We start from the raw sequence: 24,327 nt of genomic DNA, 5'->3' as shown, positions 1-24,327 counted from the left end.
GGATTCTTCATGCTGGAAAACAGTCACAGCAGCTTTTTCAGATTTCCAAATAAGTATATGTATTTGTCATATTAGGCTTCTGCATCTGTTTAAATGTTGCGAACATTTATGACTATTAATTATTATTTGCTCTAGAAGAGCTGTAAATCAGTTACTTAGGAACCCGTCATCATATTTATATTGTCTAAAGAAAAATCCAAACCACAACAGAATATGAAAATAAGCTAAAATTTAGCTGCAATCACTATCTATAAATATATAAACAATGCACACATAACTTCTACATAATATGAGGCAAAATTTTTTCCTACTGGTTACATTTTGACCTAAAAAATAAAAAAGAGCTGAAAGATATTTTGTGATCACATTCCATTAACAGTTAGGCAAAGCACAGATCAGATGGGCCAGGGTTGGACTCTCAGCTCAAAGGAGCCACCAGCTTTAGGAGTTGCTGAATTCAGCATGCTGAGAATTACAGAGAATGACCCCCTAAAATCAGCAATAAAAATAAATTACCCCTAACTAAATTACATACTGATGAATAATAAAGGCTCATTTGACAAATATTTAACATTGGAGCTTTCCTTCCTATACACCTACTTCCAATATTATTAAGATAATAAATTCAGTGTTTTATGAATGCAAATAGTCTTTTCTCCATATTCAGTTAATTTTACCTCTAAACAATGATGATGTTTCTTCATTGATTCACATTACATAATCTGGATCATTCATATACTCCAGCCAGCAATACTTACAATTTAATATCTTTCTTCGCAGCTTGAGGAGAATAGCACAAACATAAATTGGCAGTACAAGTGTAGTAAGAGGTCCTTTAAAATCTTGTCTGACTTTGCCTCCTCTGTAGATATGATGTATTAAAAAGATGTGCTGCCAAAAGGCTCAGCTGTAGCCAGCTGTTGCCTTCATTACCATTCATACCATAAGATCCTAGAGGTTGGTCCATGAACACAAGTCCTTCTCGGTTTTAACCTTTCTCACTGAAGAAAGCCCGTTATGTAGTCTGTTAGTCAATGGATGCCAAAAAAAAAAATTAGCAGTGCCTTAAGTAAGTGGCAGTCTTAGAAAGTTAACACTAAGTAATGTTATTTTAGTGCACTGAAGGAAATTACTTGTATTATGAACACACTTGTAATTGTCTAACACCTAAATGCAAATTCCTCAAATATGGAGAGTGGTGAGGGAAACAAAGTCAGCCCCCAAACAGAAATAAATGTCCCTACACAATGTAGATGGTTTTTTGAATTTAAATTACTTTTGGTATAAACTTGCTCACTCCTTTTCTATAAATTTTTTAAATTAAAACTTGCATGCATTAAATTTTAACCTTATCAGAGAAGCCTGAAAACACTTCCAAAGCCTCTATGCAGCTGACACATAACAATCAAACGCCTCAAATTTTACACATTGCTTCATGAGAAGTATCTCCCTATAGATTCTAAATAATTTTTTCCATTTTCAAGCAAATGGAATAATGTGGGCCATGTAAGTTAAAATAAGGGTTTATTTCCTCTCTCACATATATTATCCTTCAATGATTATTTTGACTTATGTGAAACCAAAACCAATGTATAGAATATGAATGAAGCCCAGTTGAAGTTAATGACTGCCTTCTCTTTCTTGAGGCCAAGGTTCCAGCTCAGTGGTCATCAATCCCCAGGAAATGCCTGGTTCCTGCCGTCATTATTGTGCAATTGAAAGGATAGCAACCAACACAGTAGAAAACATGTAACCTTCTACTGAGAATGTGTAAAGTACAGGCTCACACTGAGGAACTCTTTTCTTCCACACCCTCAGATCAGGAGTTGAGAACAACCTGGGAGGGGAAATAAATCTGAGGATAAAAAGAGGTTCAATTGCAAACCAGCAGGTCATAAATAAAGTCCCCCCACAAACGCCAACGGGTTTTGTTTTTCTCTCTTTCTTTCCTTTTTTTTTCCCTCTTTTCCTCTTCTTTCTTTCCTTCTCTTCCTTTCCTTTCCTTTCCTTTCCTTTCCTTTCCTTTCCTTTCCTTTCCTTTCCTTTCCTTTCCTTTCCTTTCCTTTCCTTTCCTTTCCTTTCCTTTCCTTTCCTTTCCTTTCCTTTCCTTTCCTTTCCTTTCCTTTCCTTTCCTTTCCTTTCCTTTCCTTTCCTTTCCTTTCCTTTCCTTTCCTTTCCTTTCCTTTCCTTTATCATTATTCAGCCTGACATGAATCCTAATTAAAATTTTACACAGTGTGTGTTTTAATTAGCCGTGGCCAGAGTGGTGAAAGCTATCAATATTTAGCAGGATAATTGTACAAAATTACTTTTCAAAAATGAACAGCAGGCATGAATCCACTCAGCAGCAGGGGGTTATTCAGCCACACACTGTGCAAGATGGGGTGCCTCAGATAATGTGTGAGAGATAATAATGCACACAGGGAGGGACACATGCTGCTATATTTTGTGCTTCATTGGTTTTCTGCAAACAGCATTTGGCTCTTGTTGCACTCAGAACATCAGGGTTCACACAACCTTTAAGCTGGTTATTTTTTATCTTTATGTTGTTGATTTATTTTAACTTAAATATGAGTTTAATAACAATACTCACAAACCACTGAGACACAGTTCCATGTAAGATCTTGTTTGTATACTCTGTACTTTGTAGAAGCTAACAATGAACAATGAACAAGGTCAAGAACAGAGGTCTTCTTCCTTCCTTCCCTTTTATTAATCAAAAAGAGAAGAAAAAAAACTTTGTCCACCCTAGCAGAATACAAAACAATTAATTTCTGTTTTGCAAATTCGTGGTGTAAATGTACTCACCTGTATTTTAAAATAGATTTGTAACAGTTCACTTGTCACATAATCTTTCTCTCCTTTCTTTTGCAAAAGGACCAGGAAAGGGAATTTTCAGCATTTTGTGCTTGCTATTTACTTTTTGCACATTAAAAAAAACCCCAAAACCAGAAAACACCTGCAAATGTTTCCTATGTGCACCAAGGAAATATTCAGTAACATTACACAGAATGGGGTTCCCAGGCAGTTACTCACAACTAAGCAGTCTGTGAACGAAAGGCCAGGGTTAATGTTGGTGCTTCTGGGGGCACCTCACTGCAGTTGGGTGTGAGCAACTCCCTCAGATTTACAGATGGACATGGCTTCAAGTCCCCATGTTCCCATATATTTTACTGTTGGATTAATTAAGGCACAGAGAAGAAGCTAAAACAAAATCAGAGTCAACAGAAAACTCCTAAGTGACTTCTTGATGACCTCAGGGCTGTACAAGTCATCAGTCCTCATTCCTTTCCCAGCAGTAAATTATTCCTCATGGGGTAAAATGTTAACATTAAGCTATTGTGTTCCTGGCAGGGGTGGTATCCTTTATGTAACCTCCTCGGATTGCCTATCTGCATCAAAAGCGCTGTGTGCATCACTGAAGTCCTTAAAGAACAAGAATCCAAAAAGGTCTAGACCTAAATGTCATATTGCCCTTCAGCCTGCAGGTAAGTGAGAGCATGCTTTCTCAGTACAAGTTTTACTGTAAGTCATTTAACACTTACCCTTCACATCAAAATCAATATTGATTTAGGGCTGGGACACAAAGATGAAAATAAATCAAAACATGTTTCAAGCATCTCCAGAGAGGAAGAATCTTCTTGGATTGTGTTTACTTCCTTAATAACAGTTATCAAAATATAAAGTCACCGAGGAAAAACATTAAACTCTTGTATGAAGTGAGTTCAAAACACGAATGTGAAAGTGCAGTATTTGACCAGGTGAAAATATTTTTTAACACTTAATAACAGCTTCTTCAGTTTCTAAAGACTGCAAAGAAAAAACTTTATGAACAAACGCACCTAAAACTGAGCAAGTTGTGACAGCATTAATTTGTAATGTATTTTTAGTACCTCCTGAAAAATTTATGTTTGTACATTGGTCCAGAATTTCCATGCCAAATATTTGAAGAAATGAGAACTTCACAGATATGTTTAGACTGTGAATCTCCAGGAGGGATAAGTAAGATGCAGAATGCTTTCTTTACAATTACTTTGATTATAATGCTTATAGCTATTCTCTTGCAAAGGAGCTGCAAACTTAGTAAGTATGTGCATTTGTAAATTTAAAATTTAAGAATAACTTTTTTTGCTTTCAAATTAATTTTGAGCTTTCCTCATTAACTTTCTTCTCTGAAAGTTTTGCTATGATCTATCCAAGAACAAGATCAGAACTACAGTGCCTGCTCCAAGAAATTTATATGTATTAATGTAAGGCTGTCTGTGTAGTACAGTAAGTTAGGAAAACTACATAAAATTTTGTTATTTCAGCCATAGCAGGTGAAACTCACTCTAAAATACTTGAATGACACCAGCCTTCTGGGCAGAGTTGAGTTTTACCCACTTAGATGTATCCTGCAATTTGCAGCACTGTAGGCTTCTTTTTTATTTCAAAGTGATTTTAGCCCCTGAAACCCCCTAGATGATTGATTAAAGCTACTTGCTTTACGAAGCAAAATGCTGTGGAGAGGTAGCTGAGGAACTTCTTTAGAACCCACTCAACAAAGACCAGATTATGTGTAGCAATTCCAATACAGTGAAGATTCAGTGCTTAACTGAAACAAGTGTGGAAAGAGGGTGTAGGATGGAGATGACAGCAGGAAAGAACCCTGTAAGTATTCTGTTCCTCCTTCTTCATAAACACCCTAAAATCTGATTGCATAAACATTATAGGTGGGCCAATAAAATTTTCCTTCCCCTGTATTTACCAGATAACACACAGAACACACTTACACTAGATTTGTCCAAAACAGCAGAGAGCACACCTGTCACACATGATCTGCCATGTCCTATTGGCAAATGGTGTCACTTTTAACATCACAGTATCATTACTTTTAAAATAACTGCAATGTCAGGATACAAATATTAGTCCCAGATGAAAAAATCTCTAGAACCAAGAACCTGCAGATTTGTTTCCGGAATACTTTCTTGATTGGGCATTTTGCTTTTTACCTCAGAGTAACTGTTCACTTAAACAAGAAACATGGCAGGTGTGAAGGCATCAAGAGAAGACAGTAAGTAAAAACTGGCTATTTCAGAATTCTGAGAGAGGCTCATCACAGGCAATAGGGGATCTGAATTAAATCACTCTGCTATACCATTTCGGCCTAAATATATATGAGATGCCATTCGACCAACAGAATTTACCTCTTAAAATAGCTTCTCAGATGAAAACATTTAGAATCCCCATTGAATTTACAGCTGAGTCAGGAGTGTGTTCATTCTTATTGTTTCTGTCATAAGGTACCTTACATTTGAAAAGTGCTGTTGAAATGCTTCTAGGGGGCTAGAAATAAGGACTTGATTTTTTTGTTTGCTCAGCTTTGTGGGGTTTTTTTTTTGTTTTATCTGAAAACTGTAAATCCAAATCAGTTTACAGTAAATCTGAAATAATTAAATATTCTGCCTTAATTTTATATGGGGGAAAAACAAAAACTTGAGGAGATGGGAGAAAGAAATGAAAATTCTACACAAAATGTTATTCTTTTAACATAGAAGAACATGCACAAGTTCTCCAACAAAAGTTCCCAGCTGTATTTAATACAACTGGGGTAGTTTTTTAAATTATATCTGAGAATTAAAGTAAATAATACATTCTTCATAAGGAATAAACATGTAGTATGTACATTAAACATATAGAGATTGCCTTGGATTGAGCAAGTTTTACATGCCATGACAATATGGAGGAAAAGCCCCTAGGAGATTTCTGGCACTTAGTTATACGGAGCCTTTGGTTATTCTCAAAAGACTGTATACAGATATATACATAACTCATACAGTTGCAAATAACAGAGTAACTGGAATACCAGACATAGGAACTCTAGAGTGAAGTGGGCTTAAAACCAACAGTCAGTACAGCTATCTGTGCTGCTCTTTCCCAGAAAGCAGGAAACGTCATCTGACAAAGCTTTAAATTATGCTTCACATGCACTACTCTGTATTACCCAACATTAAAAAGGCATACCGTGTGCTACACAAAAAGGAAGGTCTGATTTTAGATTAATTCTTCAAATAATAAAAGAAGGTAAAATAAAAATGCATATGCAACCAGTCATAATCTATATTTTCCAGGTTTAGTATTAAGTTATATGACTACACTTGGAAATTTCTTTATTTTAACAGCTGCTGATAAAAACTGAGAGCTGAGTTTTGAGTTTTACAGTCAAACAGAACAAAGTATAGAATCTACTCATTTTTGTCCAAACTAATATTCGTGCATCATAATCACAAATTAAGAAACACAACAAATAAAAAGAATGTAATACAATTTATAAGAAACACTCCTTCATATTCAGTTCTCTCATGCATTGTGCTAAGATATTAACCTATTTGTTAAATAAACATAAAACCAGTGTGGTCAAGCAATGGGATGAAATTTCAAATGGCAACTACCTCTCAAAAGAAAGAAAATGAATTTAGGAAACATAATGATTTTCATTGATGATAAAAAAAAAAAAAAAAAGGATAAAGCCTCACAAACAAGTAACAGCCCAGAAAAATCAAACCCAGAAAATAATCCACCCACCACATGGCAGGAAAAAATTTGAACTTTTTTTTCTAAATCATTTCTGCTTTAGGTAATGTTACTCTGCAATCCCTTTCTCTATTCTGAAACATTTTCAGGTTGCAAATAACACATGACAATTTTATATATTCAGCAGTTATTCTTTGTTATATCATCACAGTATAGAAATAAACATTATTGCAAATACTTATAAATATTTAAGTTTACATTCTGCCTGTAAAGATCATGATTCTTATGGCTGCGTTCCAAGCGTATTAAACTAACTTTTCCTATATAACTTTTGGGGGACAATATGTTTGACACCATATACTGGAAAAGGACACTATCTGGTAAAATCTGCTTAATAAAAAAAGACTCCTGCTTCAATGGATTTTTCCAGACAAAATTTCAATCCTTTTGCAAAAAATAGAACCCATTTTTTCATTCTGGGAAATGTCAACCTACTTTGGCAGGATTTCATCTTAGTGATGAATGGGTTAAAAATCAAACAATGGTCTGGGTATTTATTCCACAATGTAGTTTCTCTCATAAGAACCATACAATGAAAACCTCTGTGTGAGATCCTCATTAGTTGCTCCTGCTTCCTAGAAACTGCACAGCTCAGTCCCTTCCCCCGTTCTGTGCACATTCACATTTCTCTACTCTGGCAACACAAAACTCAAAGGCCAACCCCAAAGACTCATGCAATTAGGAATTGCAGCATGTGATGTCACAGACAGCATATATTCCTTAAATCAGAATTTCTTTCTGTAACAAAGAAAACAGTTGAAATTGTTTATTATTTCTATGCTTTGTACCAACATGCCAAGCAGCAAGAAGAGCACAGCATGGGACTGTACACTTGCTTTCTACATAAAGAAAGGTTATGCGCAAAGAAGGATGTCTTACTGTGATGTCTCATTTGTGACTAATACCTGCTGTATGCTTCACAATCTAATTTTTATCTAAAGCTCTTTGACTTCAAGCCTACCACTTGTCCATCCTTCAATAAAATACATGTTTATACACATATATACTGCTCAGGAAAACTCTTTAAAACATAAAGAAAGTACATATAAGAATATATGCAGTACCTATATTTGAGAAGAATAAAACTCAAAAGAAATTTTGCTTTTGCATATATATTCTCTGTTGTCTAGCATAAGCAAGTACTTTCAATTCAACTGTCTTTGAGACCCTGGAGATTCCAAATCTGTCTTCATATCTACTGACATGTATCTCACTGGTGCAGGTCTGATTTGAGTCCAGATACTAAGTCAATAAAGTAAATGGCAATTCTGTTAGAAACTTTTAAGTAGTAAAGGCTAACAGCTAAATCCAGTTGTGACTGTGGTTCAAACTGTTTGTCCCAAAGAGAGAGTTTGATTTTTAAGGCTCGATATGTACAAAACACATGGCATATGCAAGTTAAATACTGCCTAACAATATCTGTGGTATTGAACATTTACCATAGTAGAGACAGTGGTAATCAGTGAAGCTGGAAAGATTTGCCACATAACCAGAGAAACAAGATGCCAGATCATCTAGTTAATCTGTCACAATGGTTGCTGCTTCTCTTAATATCTACCAATGTATATTTGTGTAGCCTAGCCTATAGTTGTAATTTTTACTTTATTATATTTTTGATGTAGAACAAGAAGAATGAAAAAATGTTTAAATACAGCACAAATTAACATGCGTGACTGAAAACAGCAGTAATCCAATGAGTGTTTGTTGTTGGTGAAGAGTGAAACTTGGAGCTGACTTAAAGCCTTAAGGAGCACAGGAGTACTGTCCTTCATCTGCAAATTACTGATTAATATACTAGTGTACCTGTAGTACCACTGTATAAGTGAAATACATCCTCCAAATACCAACAGAAACATTTCCCACAGATAACTGTGTTAAATTCCTCAGGCATTTAAGAATGAAGAAATTGCACTTTTGTCAATTGACATTGCTTTAGAAATACAGAAATAATGGGAAACATGCATGGACTTGTAATCCGAAATATGCCTTATGCATATTCAACACATATGAACTGTGTCAGATTTGTGCACAATCTGTATTTGCAAGAGTGAGTAACTTCAGAGATCCCTCTTTTCTTAGTCTCATTTTTAACTTCCCTTGTTGAAAATTAAATAATCAATCATGAGATCTGTACCATGTTTTATGGGATTATTTGATCTTTCCCTTTAGAAATACAATTAAAGCATGTCACTCACCCATACACATCACACGTGTATGTACAGGTGTGGTATATCGGTACAATCACAACTTTGTGACTTTGTTGAAATTGCAAAGCTTCATTAGAAATGAGGAGACAGACAGCCCTGGCAGTTTTCAGATCTTGAGGGGGTCATTTATTAATGTAATAATTTTTTTGTTTTTCTGTCTGAAGGGTGGAGTTTAAAAACTGCAATAAAGCAATATTGAAGTACTTATTTTATCTTTTTTTTTTCTTCAGCTAAAATGCTAGCAAGGCAGTGTTTTTTCAGTTTAGCAGGCAGCCAGCCATTTCACAGTAAATAAAGTGAACCTGGTCACGCAGTGTAAAGCTGTACATCTTTACAAAAATATTCAGTCTCCTACTAGAGTCCAAGGAATCTTTGCTTATAAAGTGTCCCTGCAGAAGCTTCTACAGCAAGTGACTTGGCAGAGAATTCTAAACTATATTAAGTACTTTCTCCCTCTGTCTCTTTCTCCCCACTGAAAAGACTTCATGTATTCTTTCTCAAGATGCTTTTCCTCAACATACTGGAGTATTGGAATAGGATCCCAATATTACCAGGTAGAACGTGTCTGGGCTCGTCTGACCCTTGCTGCTGGGCCAAAGGCGGCAGCTGTGGTGTTTCACCTCAGAGACACCTTTGGCTGGCAGGATGTTGCAGCTAGGCACTGGAAAGAGGCCAGGCTTGTAGAAACTCAGTTTACCTCTGGTGGAAAGGCTTCAGGCAACGGTGAAGACAAAAAAGGAGCGGATTCCGTTGGAGGGTTACATCCAGAGTTTTATTCCATGGTCACAGACATCTGAATCTTGGTAACAGCTCCAACAGAATACTGACCGCATGGTCCTGGCTCAGTTTAAGCCCCAGGGACAGGGGGAGGGGAAGGGATAGGTGAGCACCAACCAGGTGGGAGGAGGAGGGTCTCAGGGAACACATAGACAGGCCAATGAGCCCAGAGCTGAAGGGCATCTTTTGAACTTGACCAACCACACCATGGCCTTGCTGGAATGTTAAGCCTGACTGACAGAACTCAGCAAGGGGGCGAGGGGGAGCGGGAAGGGAGAGGTATTGCCACACCTGGGAAGGGACTGGGAAGTCTAAAACAGGAAATGGGCTCACACTGCAACATTGGAGATAGGAAAAAAAAGTTCTGCTAGTCTTACCAAAATGTCTCAGGTGCTGTCTTCTACCCAAATCCTGAAAAATTACATTCTATAACAATCTGCCAGATGCAGTACTGTATCAAAACTGATGCGTGATACATGCAATTGTTCATACAGCCTCACTGGTAGCACTCCATTTTAACTGTGTACACTTGAAGTACATGACTGTACTATGCACTTCAAATTAAGAAATTTTGTTTAGTTACCAATAACTGGTGTAAATGGGCTGTGAAAAGGGTAACTTTTGGATACATATCATTCAGATCACTTAGATTACCAGCTGAAAAAGGCAGGATCACTGTTCTAAGACAGAACCTGTAGAAGGTACAAAGCCAAGGAGTCCCATTCTTACCTAAAGCGAAGGCACTTCATGTAAGTGAATGCATCCAGACAAGTGGATTCATCTTGATGAACTGGACTGAAAAGGCAGATTCCATGTTATAGAGGGATTGTGTCTAAAATTAAATCTGTTTAAGGTTAAATGTAGAAAAGAATACAACAAGCGATGCTTACAAAGACACAGAAAGTCAGAAAAGGAAAGTAATTTGTGAGCATGAGTGGGTAGCAGAAGGAACTTGATGACTGATCCTTTTGTCAGCACAGCAACTGCCTTTATATGTAACACATCAAAGGAGAAATCTAACTTGTGGAAGGTGATAATGAGGCTTATTTTTACTCTGTGTACCATCTCACACCTCAAGAAAGGCAAAGATTTACAGCTACTGTTAAGCATGTTCTTTGTAGCTATCCAAAGAGCATGCTTTCAGCAGCTATCACGCCAGTACTGTCTCTCTGCACCTGCTCACTCACCCAACTCACAGCAAAGTTCAATCTTTAAGACCCATGACAAAGCCCAACCGTTTAGAGGACAGATTGTGTGCTTCCCCACAACTGAGCACAGAACTGATTAACTAATCAGTGGTTGCAAAGCCCTTTGAAACAAAAAAGTGCTCTAAAAGCTACAGATAGTTATTGCTGAACACTTCCCAGTTAGCACTGGAGTTACGATCCATTTCCCTTAATGTGTTCTGAGGAAGGGGATAGGAAACATGAGATTGCAGTTACCAGTTACCACAGTCATCAAAGGACAGGCAAAAACTCACAGTTTTGGTAGCTGGGTTTACACAGACTTGGAATCTAATGGACAACTATCTTACCGGCTGAAGTTTAGAGGCCTATTTCCTTAAGTACTTCTTGTTGTTATTGTTACTTTTCTGTTTTTCCCCTTCCTCTTACAGATACAGTTTGACAGCAGAAGACATGGCCCTGTGGGGTAGGAGCTTAACATTCCACTTACCATCTGCTGGCATCAGCAGTTAGCACTGTCCCTCCATGGTTTTGCTTGCTCACTAGTGTCAGCAGCTAAATGACATTTCAACTGGTTTCAGTTCTGCAGCCTCCGAGATAAATTTGTTTGTTTAGGTAAATATGCTACACTACCTAATTCTGGGCTAGGTCTTGCCACATTTGAAATAGCACATTCATTTTCATAACAGCTCCTGAGTCATCACTGGCACATAACCAAAAACAAAAAAAAAATCCTAGCTTTTGACACTTTATAAAAAGTGGCAACATTGCCACAGACCTGTTTTGCTGTTTTGCCTTTATAACAAAGCAACTTCTTTATGACTGAGGCTCCAAGGTATGTTTCTGAGTAGTTTCTTCAGTCCCAGGTTGGTTTTTTTTCCCATTGGGAACTTAACATACAGAAAAAAGGAAAAGCAGTACATGGGTTAAAATTCAAACTTTGTTTTTGCACTCACATGGTGAGTTCCCCTTGTATGGTTTTAGGTGGTTCACTTCAGAAAACAGCCTGCTTCAAGACCTGGAACTAAATCCATGGTTCCAGTCTGCACTATTTGCATCTTAGGGTTTGCTTTTATCTTCACACAAGTATTTAACTACTGATGCTATTAATGTAAATTGATATATCTTTATTTGGAAAAGAAAAGTTGGCAACAACAATCAGATTTGTTGGATTGATTTAAGGTTAATGGATCTTCCAAGACATTAGGGATTAAAAAAAAAAGACTGCAACAGCTAGTGTATGCCAATATTTTTAACTCTGCTGAAAGCATCACCCTAATAGATTACATTTCACTCAGCTTTGCATAAAGAAAAGATGGGGAAAGAAAATTACAGTGTAACTATATGCAACATGAACACAACCATAAAAACAAAATTCTTAGGGGAAAACTGTAACATGGGAATGGCAAGAGATGGTGTTTCCTAGGCTTATTGCATTAATGAACACCTACTGAAATGGAAAACACATCAAAATAGTTTTTGAATAGTTTCCTTGGCAGTACGAGAACCTCATGTCCTTGAACTCCCATAATTAGGCACCACAATAATGTTTCATGAAGAAAACCATGCTTTTCAGGGATACAGTGTTTTTCATCATGAATTCTGCGGAAACCTGTTCATTCTCCATTTTTGGTCTCCTGAACTAAAATTGCTTGCAGCTTTACCTTTGCATGTAATATTAATGCACTGCTTAACCAATGAAAGAAAGGCTTATTCTCTAAATAACTTTCACAAAGGACCTTTGATGATTTTAAGATGTTTACTATATTTGACAAAAACACTGCCTAGGTTCTAAACCTTATTTTACACTCTATAGACTGCCAAATATCTGCTGCTTAGAATGAAACAGGAGAAAATGCTGTTATCCTAGAATGATAGAATGGTTTGTGTTGTAAGGAACTTTATAGATCATTTAGTTCCAGCCCCTCTGGCATGGGCAAGGACATCTTCCAGATTGCTTAAAATCCTCATCGAGCCAGGCCTTGAACACTTCCAGGGATGGGATATTCACGGCTTCTCTGGGTAACCTGCCCCAGTGCCTCACCTCCCACAGAGGGAAGAATTTCTTCCTAATATGGATCTAACCCTGCCCTCTGTCGGTGGAAAGCCATTACCCCTTGTCTTGTTACTCCAGCCTGCTGTCCAAGGTCACTCTCTAGCTCTCTTGGAGTCCTTTAAGCAGTGGAAGGGTCACTAAAATTACCCAGGAGCCTTCCCTTCTCCAGGCTGAACACCCCCAGGTCTCCCAGTCTGTCTCCAGAGGGTCTTCAGGTCCTCCCTCTCCTTGCATTGGGAACCTCAGAGCTGGATGCAGTACTCCAGGTGAAATCCCATAGGAGCAGTGGAGGAGGAGAATCATATCCCTTGACCTGCTGGTCACCCAGCTTTTGGTGCAGCCCGGGATTCAGCTGGCTTTCTGGGCCGCAGCACATATTGCCACATGTTATGATGCACAATGACTGGATGCCTATATTCAAAGACCTTAATTACTAGTTATATTTTTATAGATAGATAAATTCACAAAATACTGTTACTTATAAAGTGCCCTTCTTCAAGTATGACTATCCCAGATCTCACAGATGAAAGAACGATACACGGGCAAGTTCAGCAAACTACCCAAGGTCACATTCCAAGATAGAACAAAGTAAAAATACAGAAGAAAACCCCTAAATTGATCTTGCTCTATTAACGTCCATAACACATATGCACGGTATATGCATGCAGAACTCGTCATATTCTTAATCCATACCAAAGGTAATAAAAGGGTAATTAGCAAGCAGAAAGGACACATATTTTTAAAAAGTAAGCAACTGCCTTTGCTCTAGTCATTTTGTAAATTAAACCACTTAAAATAGAAATATTACTTTGAGACTTAAGACATAAGGTTTTATGTTTACCAGCATTGTTTATTGCAGCAATGGACTGAGACAGACTTACCTGCCTAGGCTTATAGATTTTGCCAAGATTTTTTGTGCACTTGAACAAGTTGTTTGTATTTTCACTGTTTCAGAGGTCAGATGTGTGCCTATGTGTAGTTTTATTTGCAACCATCCTTTGTCTTTCATATATGACAGCATGCTCTTCACTCAAGTGAAGAGCAATTTTTCATGCGTGTATTTGATACCTAGGTCAATTTGTTTAAGCTGTTAGAAGGAATTTCTATATATTAATAAAATCAATAATAACGTTCTTGAAGTAGTAAGACTAAACCTCGCATTAATGTTAAATACAATATCTCACAAAATTATTATGCTCAGTCTTGATTAGAATATATATGGGAATAACTTAAGCTTGAGAACAGCTTTGTAAGATTAAAGGATGATTCACTAGTCAATCTATCATTCTGTTAATTATAACTATATAGAAATTGTTCCTTAAAAATATCTTATAATGACAAATCATCCCTTCAGATTTAGAGGCATTACACATGCATATTGAGGACAAAACTTCATCCATTTGGAGTCTCACAAGAAAGATTGCAATTACCTAATTTTGTGTACTTTTTAGAGTTTTTTTGTAATAATAAGATAAAGCTCAGCTATGTTGAGCCCCTTTAATGCAAAGATATGACTTAGTGGGCAAGAAATAGATCCCATATTTAAAAGTGTCTATTTGGAGTCTATTGAACCACTTACAAGCCATGTCACAACAGCATTAGGATAAAATACAACTGGTTGTCTTGCAGAAATATTTTTTTTAATAAGCAAAGGGCCCATGATTAATTTAATTGCAAGATTAGCCATCTTATTTTGACCCTTTGACATTCAGCCCATTATAAAATTGACTATATGTCAAATCCTCAAGTCCTTCAAATTGTGTCTGGTCCATATTTCAGTTTTAAATCCATAATTTGACACTGTTCTGGTGAGATATAAGAATCCAACAGTTTCAAAAAATGAACAAAAAAAAAAAATTAGAACTTGTGTTCACCCATGAAAGAAATGCACTTTTTTTTCCTTTACACAGCATGAATCTCAAGATTATTATCTTAAGTTATTGAAAGTTGAGAGAAATTTGCATCTTTTTCCTGACATGACTTCCTAAAAATATTACTCTAGAACCTGTTCGAATAAAGCTAGTGTCTTAGTCCCTGGATTTTCTCTGCAGAATCGACAGGAAACATAGGCACTTGGTTAAAAATCATAATCAGAGAGGTCTGCAACAAGGAAACTATTAATACAAAAAGAGAAGTAAAACAAGAACTATTGCTCTGCTTTGGTGAAATTTTGTCACTGGTGCTGTAAGTATCTCAACTACTGTTGCCTGGGGTGAAGACCTAAAATAAAGGACTGTGCAGATAGACTGTTATCACGTTTGTGGGAAAACTCTCCGACTGGGAACGTGAAAGGCTAAAACTCAAACCCGTTAAATAGTGAAAGAGACTTGAGTCTTTTGGGAGAGCTTGATCACAAGAAACGTCTAAATCTAAAAACAGACAGATTTTAGCAGGATGAGACACATTTCTCCGTGCAGCATTCCATGTGGAGAATTCCTGTTATTAGGTGGGAAGCGCAAAAATTTTATCAGGCCGGGATTTTATCGCCTACACACCTGAGGAGGATCAGTCCCACATGAAGCTTTTGCTCCCTGGCATCCCCGATCCTCTCGCTGCCTCACCTGGCACTCGTGAGGCGGCTCTCCGGGCGGGCGCCGAGCGCGCTGTGAGGGGAGCCGAACGCTGAGCGAGAAGCGGCAGCCGTGGGGCGGGGCGATTCCTGGGGGGCGACAAGGAGGCGGAGCTCGGCCCCAGCCCCCGAGCCGCACAGGGCGAAGAGCTCCTTGCAGGGGCCGCGGGCTCCCTGCAGGCTTGCCCCTCCTTGGCTGCGCTTGGGCGGCAGCCCCGGCAAGGGGCCGGGGGAGGCGCCTCGCAACAGATGGTTCAAGCCGGCTCCTGGCGCGGCCCGCATTGGCCAGCGACGCGGGAAAGGGCGGGCGGGCGCGCCGCAGTGGTGGCTCCGCGGCGGGGGCGCAGCGCTCACAGCCTAGATCTCTTGCCTCCCGCCAGGCTGCCGAGATCACCTCCGCTGCGGAGCGTTGGTCGCCTCTCACGGCTCCAGCACCTGTGAGTGTCCGCCTGGCGAGGCTGCGAGTGGCGCCGCATCCGCTGGCAGCCGGCCAGGGCCCCCGGGGCCGCTCCTGCGGCGGGGCGGGAGGCCCGGAGGGCGCGAGGCCCAGAGGGCGCGGCTGCCGCCCGCGCCTGGGGCCGGGAGCCGCAGCCGCCGCCTCCTCCAGTCTAACCGGTGCGCTGGGGAAACGGGGAAAGGCTGGGGGGATTCTCCCCCGGGTGGGAGACGGAATCCATGCCGGGGGAATTCTTATCACCGATAGGTGAGGGGAACCGCTGCTCCCTCTTCCCGCTCCTCCTTTCCCTGTATTTCAGCTTCACCCATGCAGAGCCGCTTGTAGTGAGTGATTACCGGGTTTCGGTCCTCGGCGCTCCGTGGAGAGTGGGGGGCCGGACTGTCAGGTGGGGAGCTGAGATGCCGGGGAAGTGACTTGCCCAAGGTCAGTCTGTGAGACAGTGGCAAATAACGTCCTGTACTAAAAACTTCTGATTTCTAGCCTTGTGCTGGGGTGTTCAACAACCCTGCAAGGCACCAGGCATAAATCTGGCTGTAGGACTATTTTTTTCTCAGAGTTTTTTTGTTTATTTGTGTTTGGGGTTTTTTGTTTTGGTTTTTTTTGGTTGATGTTGTTAGTTTGTTTTAAAATCATGTATGGCTGTTAAAGCATGCAGAGGTGCAGCATCTGTGTCATCTCCTTTGTTTTCTCCAACCTTCAGAAATGTAAATGGATGCATAAGTGATTATGCTTTTCTGTGACTAATGTTAAACTTAGTAGGAAATTACTGGTAAAAAAACACCATGTTTTTTTCCAAAACTTTTACCATGGCAATAAATTGGTTTTTTTTGGTTTTTTTTTCCTATTAATAGTGAATGTCTTCTTATACCATCTGAGAGTTGTTGTGAAAAGCCTTTAAATTGGTTAAGTGGCAGATGCATTCCAAAATTAATCTGCAGCGCAATAGCGTTTATTCTCAGTGCATGTAAGATATAAGGCATGGCAGGCCGTGCTTTTAGAACTTATGCACTAGAGTATAAAGTGGTTGAGTTCTCTGAAGGATGCAACTGGAGTGTTTGTTTTTGTCCTAGCTATGTACATAGCAATTCTCTTTCCTTCTCTCTCTCCTCTCCAAGAATAATTTCAATGAGTTTGCACGAAAATATTCTGCAGCTTATCCCCACTAATGTTTAGTATTTCTTTTGAATTTCCCATTATGTGAAAATAAAACTGACACCTATGAGCATATATTTTAGATTTAAAGTATTATTAGAGTAGTCAGAGTCAATCCTTTTTATAGACTTTAACTAATCCTTGCATTTCATAAAATTTTCTAAAGCAGTGAAACTGAAAAGTTTAAATGTGCTGTTCAAAAGCTAAACTGTCCTTGCTACCATCTCAGTTTACCTTAGCTGCTCCTCTTGTTTTTTTTGGAGGTGGGGTGGGAGGGTAGGGAAATGAAACATGAGAGAAGTTAAATGCGCAAAATGTTAGTGTAAATAGGACAGCTTTATTTTTAATCTCTGTTAGGAGTTAGGTGAACTCTACACTCTTCAACGCAAATCATGGAATTGAAGGCCAGGTTTCCAGTATCACAGGGTTCCCCTAGTGTGGATATTTTGTCATTTGCATTTGGAGGGGTTTGTAGGTGTTTGTTTTAGTCTCATTCAGAAAATAGAGTGTTGGTCTCAAATACTTTACTGGATTTTTTTTTTTCCCCTGGACTTGGATATTTGAAAAAAAAAAAGACACTTTTAATTGTGCTTGTGTTTTGGCTATATATTATTTGATGGGCTTTTTTGTTTTCTCTTTTTTTTTTTTTCTTCAATAGATTCTTTGCAAGAAGTCTTATTTTGGGTAATTTCTAGCTGAAAGCGTTTGTCTGTACTGCATAAACTAATTTGATTTGTTTCCCCTTTCATTACTAGCTTCTCCATAATTTCTTCTAAATGGATAGGAAAATGTCTGTAGTTTTTTTTTACCTAAGTAGCTGATATTATTTCATTAAACAAAATGTTAAGTTGTAACGGATGATGTTTTGCTCTGGCTATGTTTTGTTTTTAAGAAAGTCTATGTATTTCACTATCGTGACTTCCTCTTGAGCATTTCTGTTATAAGGATCTCAGGCTGGAAGAGTTATGGTTGCTTATCTACAAACGGTAATTCAAACAGACTTGGTGATATCACATTTGCAAATATAACTGATTTATAAATGAGTAAGCGCCTTCTGTGTTGTAAGAGAGCAGGTGATAGAATAAAGCAAACACTTTTGCTATGTAATAGAAATATGTATTTTTGCGATGCTAGATTTAATATCTAATGTCAAAAAAACTCTACAACTTGGTGCAAATTTATATTTTACCTTCCCTTCAAAATTGTTTTTAGAAGTAATTAATTTGAAAGACAGATATCTCTAACTTACTTGTAGATACTTGCTACATCTTCTCTACGGACTAGAGAGCATAAAGTGCTGTAAAATTATTAAAAGATTTTTAAAACAGTTGTAACTCCTCAGTGAAGCACAGTATTTTTTTCACTTTTTTCCTCTTAACATACTTCCTTCCGCCATCGGAAGATGTTGTCTTACTGTGAAATTTAGAACTGAGTGAAAGTATGATAAAGAACTTCTACAAGCACATCAAAGAATCTTGGTTAAAGATTTCAGTGAGATCATACTGCTGGGTAGAATACTCCATGCCTTTGCCAATTTTCGTCAAGAGTGGATAAAACCTGCCTTTTTATTGCAGTATTCTTGACAGAATATGTTCTCATTTTTTTATCAGTATGCTGGGTTAGTTTTTCAGGCTGGAGTGGACATAATAGAGAATGACATGTAGGCTTACATTTTTGAGAATATCTTGAGTTTAATCTAGTACAAACCATGATTTAATTTGAAACCTGACAAGCTTAATGAGTGAGATTTACTTTGTCTTTTTTTGTTTGTTTGGGTATTTTTTGGGTATTTTTTGTGTGTGTTTTTTTGGCTTTTTTTTTTTTTTTTTTTTTGGTGTTGTTTGGGGTGTTTGTTCTTTTGTTTGTTTGTTTCTTTTCCTGTTGCCCCCCACTTCCCATTTATATGAATTTCTTATACACTTGGATTTTTGTTTAACTTTTGGAAATTGTCTGAATTTCTCCATGTAGTTTGTTCCTGTTTAACTGCTTCTCCACTGCCTGTCCCCATGACCCTTCCTCACCGTTCACTTAAATGGTGTGTGGGAAGAAATTCTGAAATGATAGTACAAGTTCAATAAAGGAGGATTTCAGCTAATTAGTGGCTGACCTCTGTAGGAAGGAAAAGGATGTGTAATATTTCTAAATTCTTTAAAAATGTTATTCTACTTTTTATTTGTTCTTTTGTATTTCTGTGTGTGTTTTCTAGCATTAGTTCATCTTTCACAGTAAAATCAGAATAGCAGCTCTAAGTTCAGTGAATTTAAGCAGTTTGTGGAACTGAAATAAAAGTTCTGATGAGTAATCACTAGTACTGATTAGCCATATTTAATGGATTGTTGCGAGAGAGTGTCAAAATAAAGTTAATCTATCAGGCTATTAATTGTTGCTAACTTGTATATAGTATTCTGAAATGAAGGTTGCAACTTTGTGGTGATGGTAAGCAACTGTAAATATCAATATGTAAGACATGAATGGTCTGATGTATCAAGAAATGACATACGTGTTACATGAAATTTTATTGCTTCTGAAAGATGTATTCCATTTAGAAATGTGCAGCACCTTATTTCAAATTTCTGAAAGGAAAAAATTTAACTGCCTGTCTTATTTGAAGATTTTAGGCAGCAGTCATTGTGAAACACTGAAATTACTGATCCCTGAGGTAGGAAGCTCTGTAAACAGTGTAGTTGTACTGTGATCTGACAGTTCTGATAATCTCTGTAATTAAGTCATTGACTATGACTCTCCAACTTAATAGATTAAATTGCCGTATATAAGAACTTGTGATTTTGAGTAGTATTTGGGAAAGGAAGATCATGCATCTAAAAGATGCTGAGTTGTGTCAGAAGCTGATATTATTTTCAGTGTGGAAACTGAAAAAGGAAAATACCTTATAGGTTTTTGGTATCTGAAAGTCCTGATCAATTGGCCTGTTATATAGATTTTCTTAGATCTGCTTATAGATTTATTATTTTTCTTTTGAATTCTGCCTTTGTGGTTGAAGTGTTAACAATGTGAAGTTCTGTATGCATCTTTATTTGCAATTACCTGCATGTTACCCCAGAGTTTCTGCCTTTCAGTGGGCAGAAAGAATACAATCAAAAATGACGGGAGTGTGTTTTAGGGTGGGTTTGCTCTCTTTTTATAATTTTAATGTAAGGATCCTAAACTTGTATATTTTACTACTGTGACTGAAATATGCAGTCTAGGAAATTGCAGCTTGCTTCTAAGGAAAGTTAAGGTGCCAAAATACTAAGAACTAAAGTTTCAATACTTCTCCAACAACAAATACTTGGTAGATGCATGATAAGAAGACTAGTACCTAATTTTTTATTTTCCTATGTATTACAGTACAGCACCATTGAAGGACTTCTTAAATAACTGGACTCCTTTGTCATCCATTCTTTACTGGAGGAAGAAGTAGTCAATGTGGAAGACTTGAGTGGTTTAGAGAAAAATGATATGTTTCTGCTCTTAAAAAGCTTTTTTCCATAGATAATATGTGCGGAGACAAATTACTTTAAAAATGTAACTTAGTTGTGCAGACGGAAGTGTGAGACAGTATGGTTGCCATCAAAGACAGCACTGCAATGTGTCTTCTACCTTCTAATTCGCTGGGTCAATCTTCATCTTTTGTAGGATATCTAGCAGTATCATGATGCAATGGTGTCTGTGATCCAGTTGGGGTCTTCCAACTGTTTCTGAGCCTAGCACACTAATGAAAGTGGAGGCATCTGTAAGAGTAGATAAATGAGTTCTAAGTAGTACATCTAAATCTCTACCTAATGATCTGTCTTTAGTCATACATGTTTGACAGTCTAACTGTAAGATTAAAGCAATCATTAGAAATTCTATTAAATTACCTTGCCTGTGATATTTGCATGGGTTATTTTTTTGGTACTGTCTGTTGGAGAGCAGACTTGCAACTAAGCAGACTTAGATACAGTACAAGATCCTGTAGGTTCTGTAGCTGTTTACACTATGATATTAATAGTGTTAAATTAGCAACATCAGCAATATTAATTGATTTTTAAATTCAGACTGTGACATTTGTTAAAATGATCATTAAACATGCAAACATCCTATGTACAGTAAAAGATCTTCGGGCCCTGACAAATGGTAAATGAGAAGATTGCAGACTGTAGAAAATGTAAATATTCTTTTGGAAGTTGTTCTATGGCAAGACAAAAATATTCCCCTCTAAGCAAAAGAGGATTCATTTTCACCTCTATAAAAAAGCTGGAAACTGATTTGCATACTTAATATGTGTGTTGTGTCTTCCTTTCTTTCAGGCACTGCTGTTGAATTGGAATTTGTCCTGCTTTTATTAGGCAACTAGTCCAGCACTTCACTCTAGAAAAATGGTGTAGTTTCAATTTGCTCCTCTTGTAGTAGTCTTGAAAATTTTGAGACTGTCTTTTAGTTTTTAACAATTTTAGTTCACTTGTTAAGTCATTTTCCATCAGATGGCTAACTGTAATAATAACTTGCATGTTTAATTGGTGAATGCATTAACCATGGCTTTAGGGAAGGCCTTTAGGAAAAGACTTAATCTAGTTTCAGATAATCCTTGTGATTTTTACTCTTCCTGTCTCTAGTAGAGTAAGGATTTGTGGTTTCATCTTGGAGTACTAACATTGCTAGCTACAGATCATAAAAACTTCAACAATGTGATGCATTTAGAGTAGCTTATTATCTAGAACAATTTCTCAGTATATTTTATAGCTTCTGCACCAATGTTCTAAAGTGTGACTGAGTATATATTTCAGGCAGTGCCATTTATCTCATTAAAGGTACAGCTGAAGTTACTATGCTGTCAAACAATAAAACTAAACTGCTTTTATCTTGTAATATGGGTGTAGTTTGCAAAGAACCAGATAGCCTTGATAGTAAGTAATTTTCAAAATTGCAAAAATAATTTTCAGATACCTCAAAATTTTTTGCCAGTTTTTGTAAGAATGAAGATGTTATAATTAAATCAATTAAAAGAACAGTTATATTAAATTTAAAAAAAATTAAGAATTACTGGAAGCTTTAACTTTTAACTATCAAAAATATTCAGTGACTACTGTGGTGGATAAAGCTAAGTTAGTCCTTTGTTTTAATTACGTGTGTGAAAAAATTTAATGGCGACTATGTAGTAAGGAAGTTTTATACCAGAAGCAGAGAAGCTATTAACTAAATTTGAGCTCTTGATTTACATGTTAGTGTATGCTAAGCAGCTTCATCCTCATCACCTAGTGTGTAGTTAGATGCTATTCTGCATTACACTTCAGGCAGCCTCTTACAGCAAGATGGTTGGCACTGAGCACCTAACATCCATGGGAAACTGCTGTTGCAAAGTGGTTTTTATTTACAACAAACCTAAACCAAGGTCAGAATTTTCTAGTATGCTGATTATCCTTGTAAACATGTGCGCATAGCAACAAAAATTGAAATATCTTGTTGGCACTAGTGTGTAGCATATATGTTACTAATACTAATGAATGCAGTGCAGTTATGTGGTGTAGTATTAAACAATTTTTTCAGTTGTGCTTTTGAATTTAAACAAATCCCCAAATCAAACCTGAAATGAAATTTGAAAGCATCATAGAATAAGGACAATTAAATGTCTTTCAAACTTCTGGTCTCTGTTTTTAAGAAACCTGCTCTGGATTTATCTCACTGACTCAGTTAATCTGACTCTTGATCAGTCTTAATTTTTATTTTTTGGTGAGAAAAATCTCACAATTAGCAGATCAGGATTTTAAAACACTGAACTACAACATGCCAGTTTTTATACTCTTGGTTTCTGCTATTTCCTGTCCCTTTCTTATATGCTGTGAGAAAATGAACTGTCTAGTTTTGATTTATTTTGCACAACACAAACTAAGCTTATTAAGTTCAAGTCAATTAAAATGAAATGTTTGAGTGTATGTCAGCTTCCCAGAAAATTGTGTTTTGTAATCCTGCACTTCACTATTCTGACAAGAATCCTGGGCTTCGCTATTTTGAAGAAATGTTTCCAGTAGAGGAATCAATCAGAAGAAATGAATCATCATTTGTGGGGAGATGGGGGTAAAGGAAAAATAATGTCATCTATAAATTAATTTACCTTTGAGTGAACTCCTGCGACCTCTAGAAAGGTTATAACCTAGAATAGACCCTGATACTGCAAAACAGTGTTCAGATTGTTTGTTGTATTCACCTTCTGTACTTTGCTGACACAGAAGGGAAGATCATCCGCTGCAGAAGTAGCTTCCTTCGAACCTTTGATCCCAGATTCTGTTCCTGTTTTACAGTAGCCTTAGGAAGAGTGTCTGATTCCTCTTGGTTAAACTTGTTTCGAGTGTTGTACTGTGTTCTGAAGGAAATAGTCCAAGTTTACTTTTTTAATTATATTGTCACTAAAGAAAGAACTGTTATACTTGTTCTGTGTTATCTTCTTTCCTTTGTTAGCATATATTCTGTAGAAACCAGTAATAGAGAAGTTACTTCAAGTGGAAACCTCTCCAGAAGATGTCAACTATTCTTTGTAGTAGGAGCCTTAAATGGAGTTCAAAGGTGAAATTATTTACTGCAGATAGGAACTTGTTTTATTTCTAAAGTAGGATTTAATCATGTTATTACAGTAATCCTATTCATGGTGTGTAAGTTGCAAGGCTGAGCTAGAAATCACTTCAAGTACAATGCAGTTCACTGCAAATTCTTCTGATCTGTCAGACTTCTACTTGAGTACCTTGACTTTCCTTTCCTTCTTTAGAAAACCTCGTGTGACAAATTCGAAGTAGTTAGTCTCTTTAAATTACAGAAAAGGTGAGAGAGAGCGTGCCACAATAGCCACTTTCCTAGCTATGTTCGTGTTTACATAGTTGAGGGGCACACTATCCATTTCTACCTTACTGAATAGGCCAATGATGTTGCAAAATAAGGTTTCAAGACCTTATTTTGGGGTGGGTTTATAAGCAGTATTATCATGCATGTACTGAAGGTGGTGAAAACGTATTTTGAGCAATGGAGTATCTCAGTTTGTATCAGCAGAAATTGGAAAATAACTTGGTGTGTATTTTCTTGGTCTATTTAAAAAAAATACCTGTTTAAGAATCTCAAAAGTAAAGGTAGTTCTGGGCCACAGCAGAATAGTAACGCCCTGGCCTAATCCAATATTCTTATTCTCACACTAAGGCAGTTACAGCCTTAGTACAATGAGCTATCAAGCTCATTGTATTCTCTTGTTGCAGCTGATAATAGGCACTTTAGCATGTAAGAAAAATACAGATGTAAAGAGGTATGATACTGAGAAGTCCCCATGGCTCAGCAAGTTCTGCAAGTTGTACTGAGTTTACATGTCACAATTAGTAACACTTGATGGAATT

The 24,327-nt window shown here is 37.4% G+C and overlaps 1 protein-coding gene and 1 long non-coding RNA gene across 6 annotated transcripts in view; one reads left to right on the top strand and one right to left on the bottom strand.

The window, feature by feature from the left end:
* The window catches only part of LOC135456428 (uncharacterized), a 39,647-nt gene extending 24,089 nt beyond the window's left edge, over positions 1–15,558 (bottom strand). For both annotated transcript variants that reach the window (XR_010442541.1, XR_010442542.1), the window contains exon 1: positions 15,293–15,558. This is a non-coding gene — a long non-coding RNA (uncharacterized LOC135456428). The remainder of the gene's footprint in view (positions 1–15,292) is intronic.
* The window catches only part of SULF2 (sulfatase 2), an 85,300-nt gene continuing 76,443 nt past the window's right edge, over positions 15,471–24,327 (top strand). For 2 of the 4 annotated variants that reach the window (XM_064730269.1, XM_064730264.1), the window contains exon 1: positions 15,471–15,803. Coding sequence is in view for 1 of the 4 variants with exons in the window: in XM_064730268.1 (XP_064586338.1) it covers positions 16,042–16,069 (28 nt within the window). In the remaining 3 variants the exon portion in view is untranslated. The other 2 variants (XM_064730267.1, XM_064730268.1) reach the window with 2 other exon arrangements.

Source organism: Zonotrichia leucophrys, chromosome 20 (genome assembly GCF_028769735.1).
Source record: "Zonotrichia leucophrys gambelii isolate GWCS_2022_RI chromosome 20, RI_Zleu_2.0, whole genome shotgun sequence".
Taxonomy (NCBI): Eukaryota; Metazoa; Chordata; class Aves; order Passeriformes; family Passerellidae; genus Zonotrichia; species Zonotrichia leucophrys.
The sequence above is the reverse complement of the archived record's forward strand: the minus strand, read 5'-3'. Positions and strand labels throughout refer to the sequence as shown.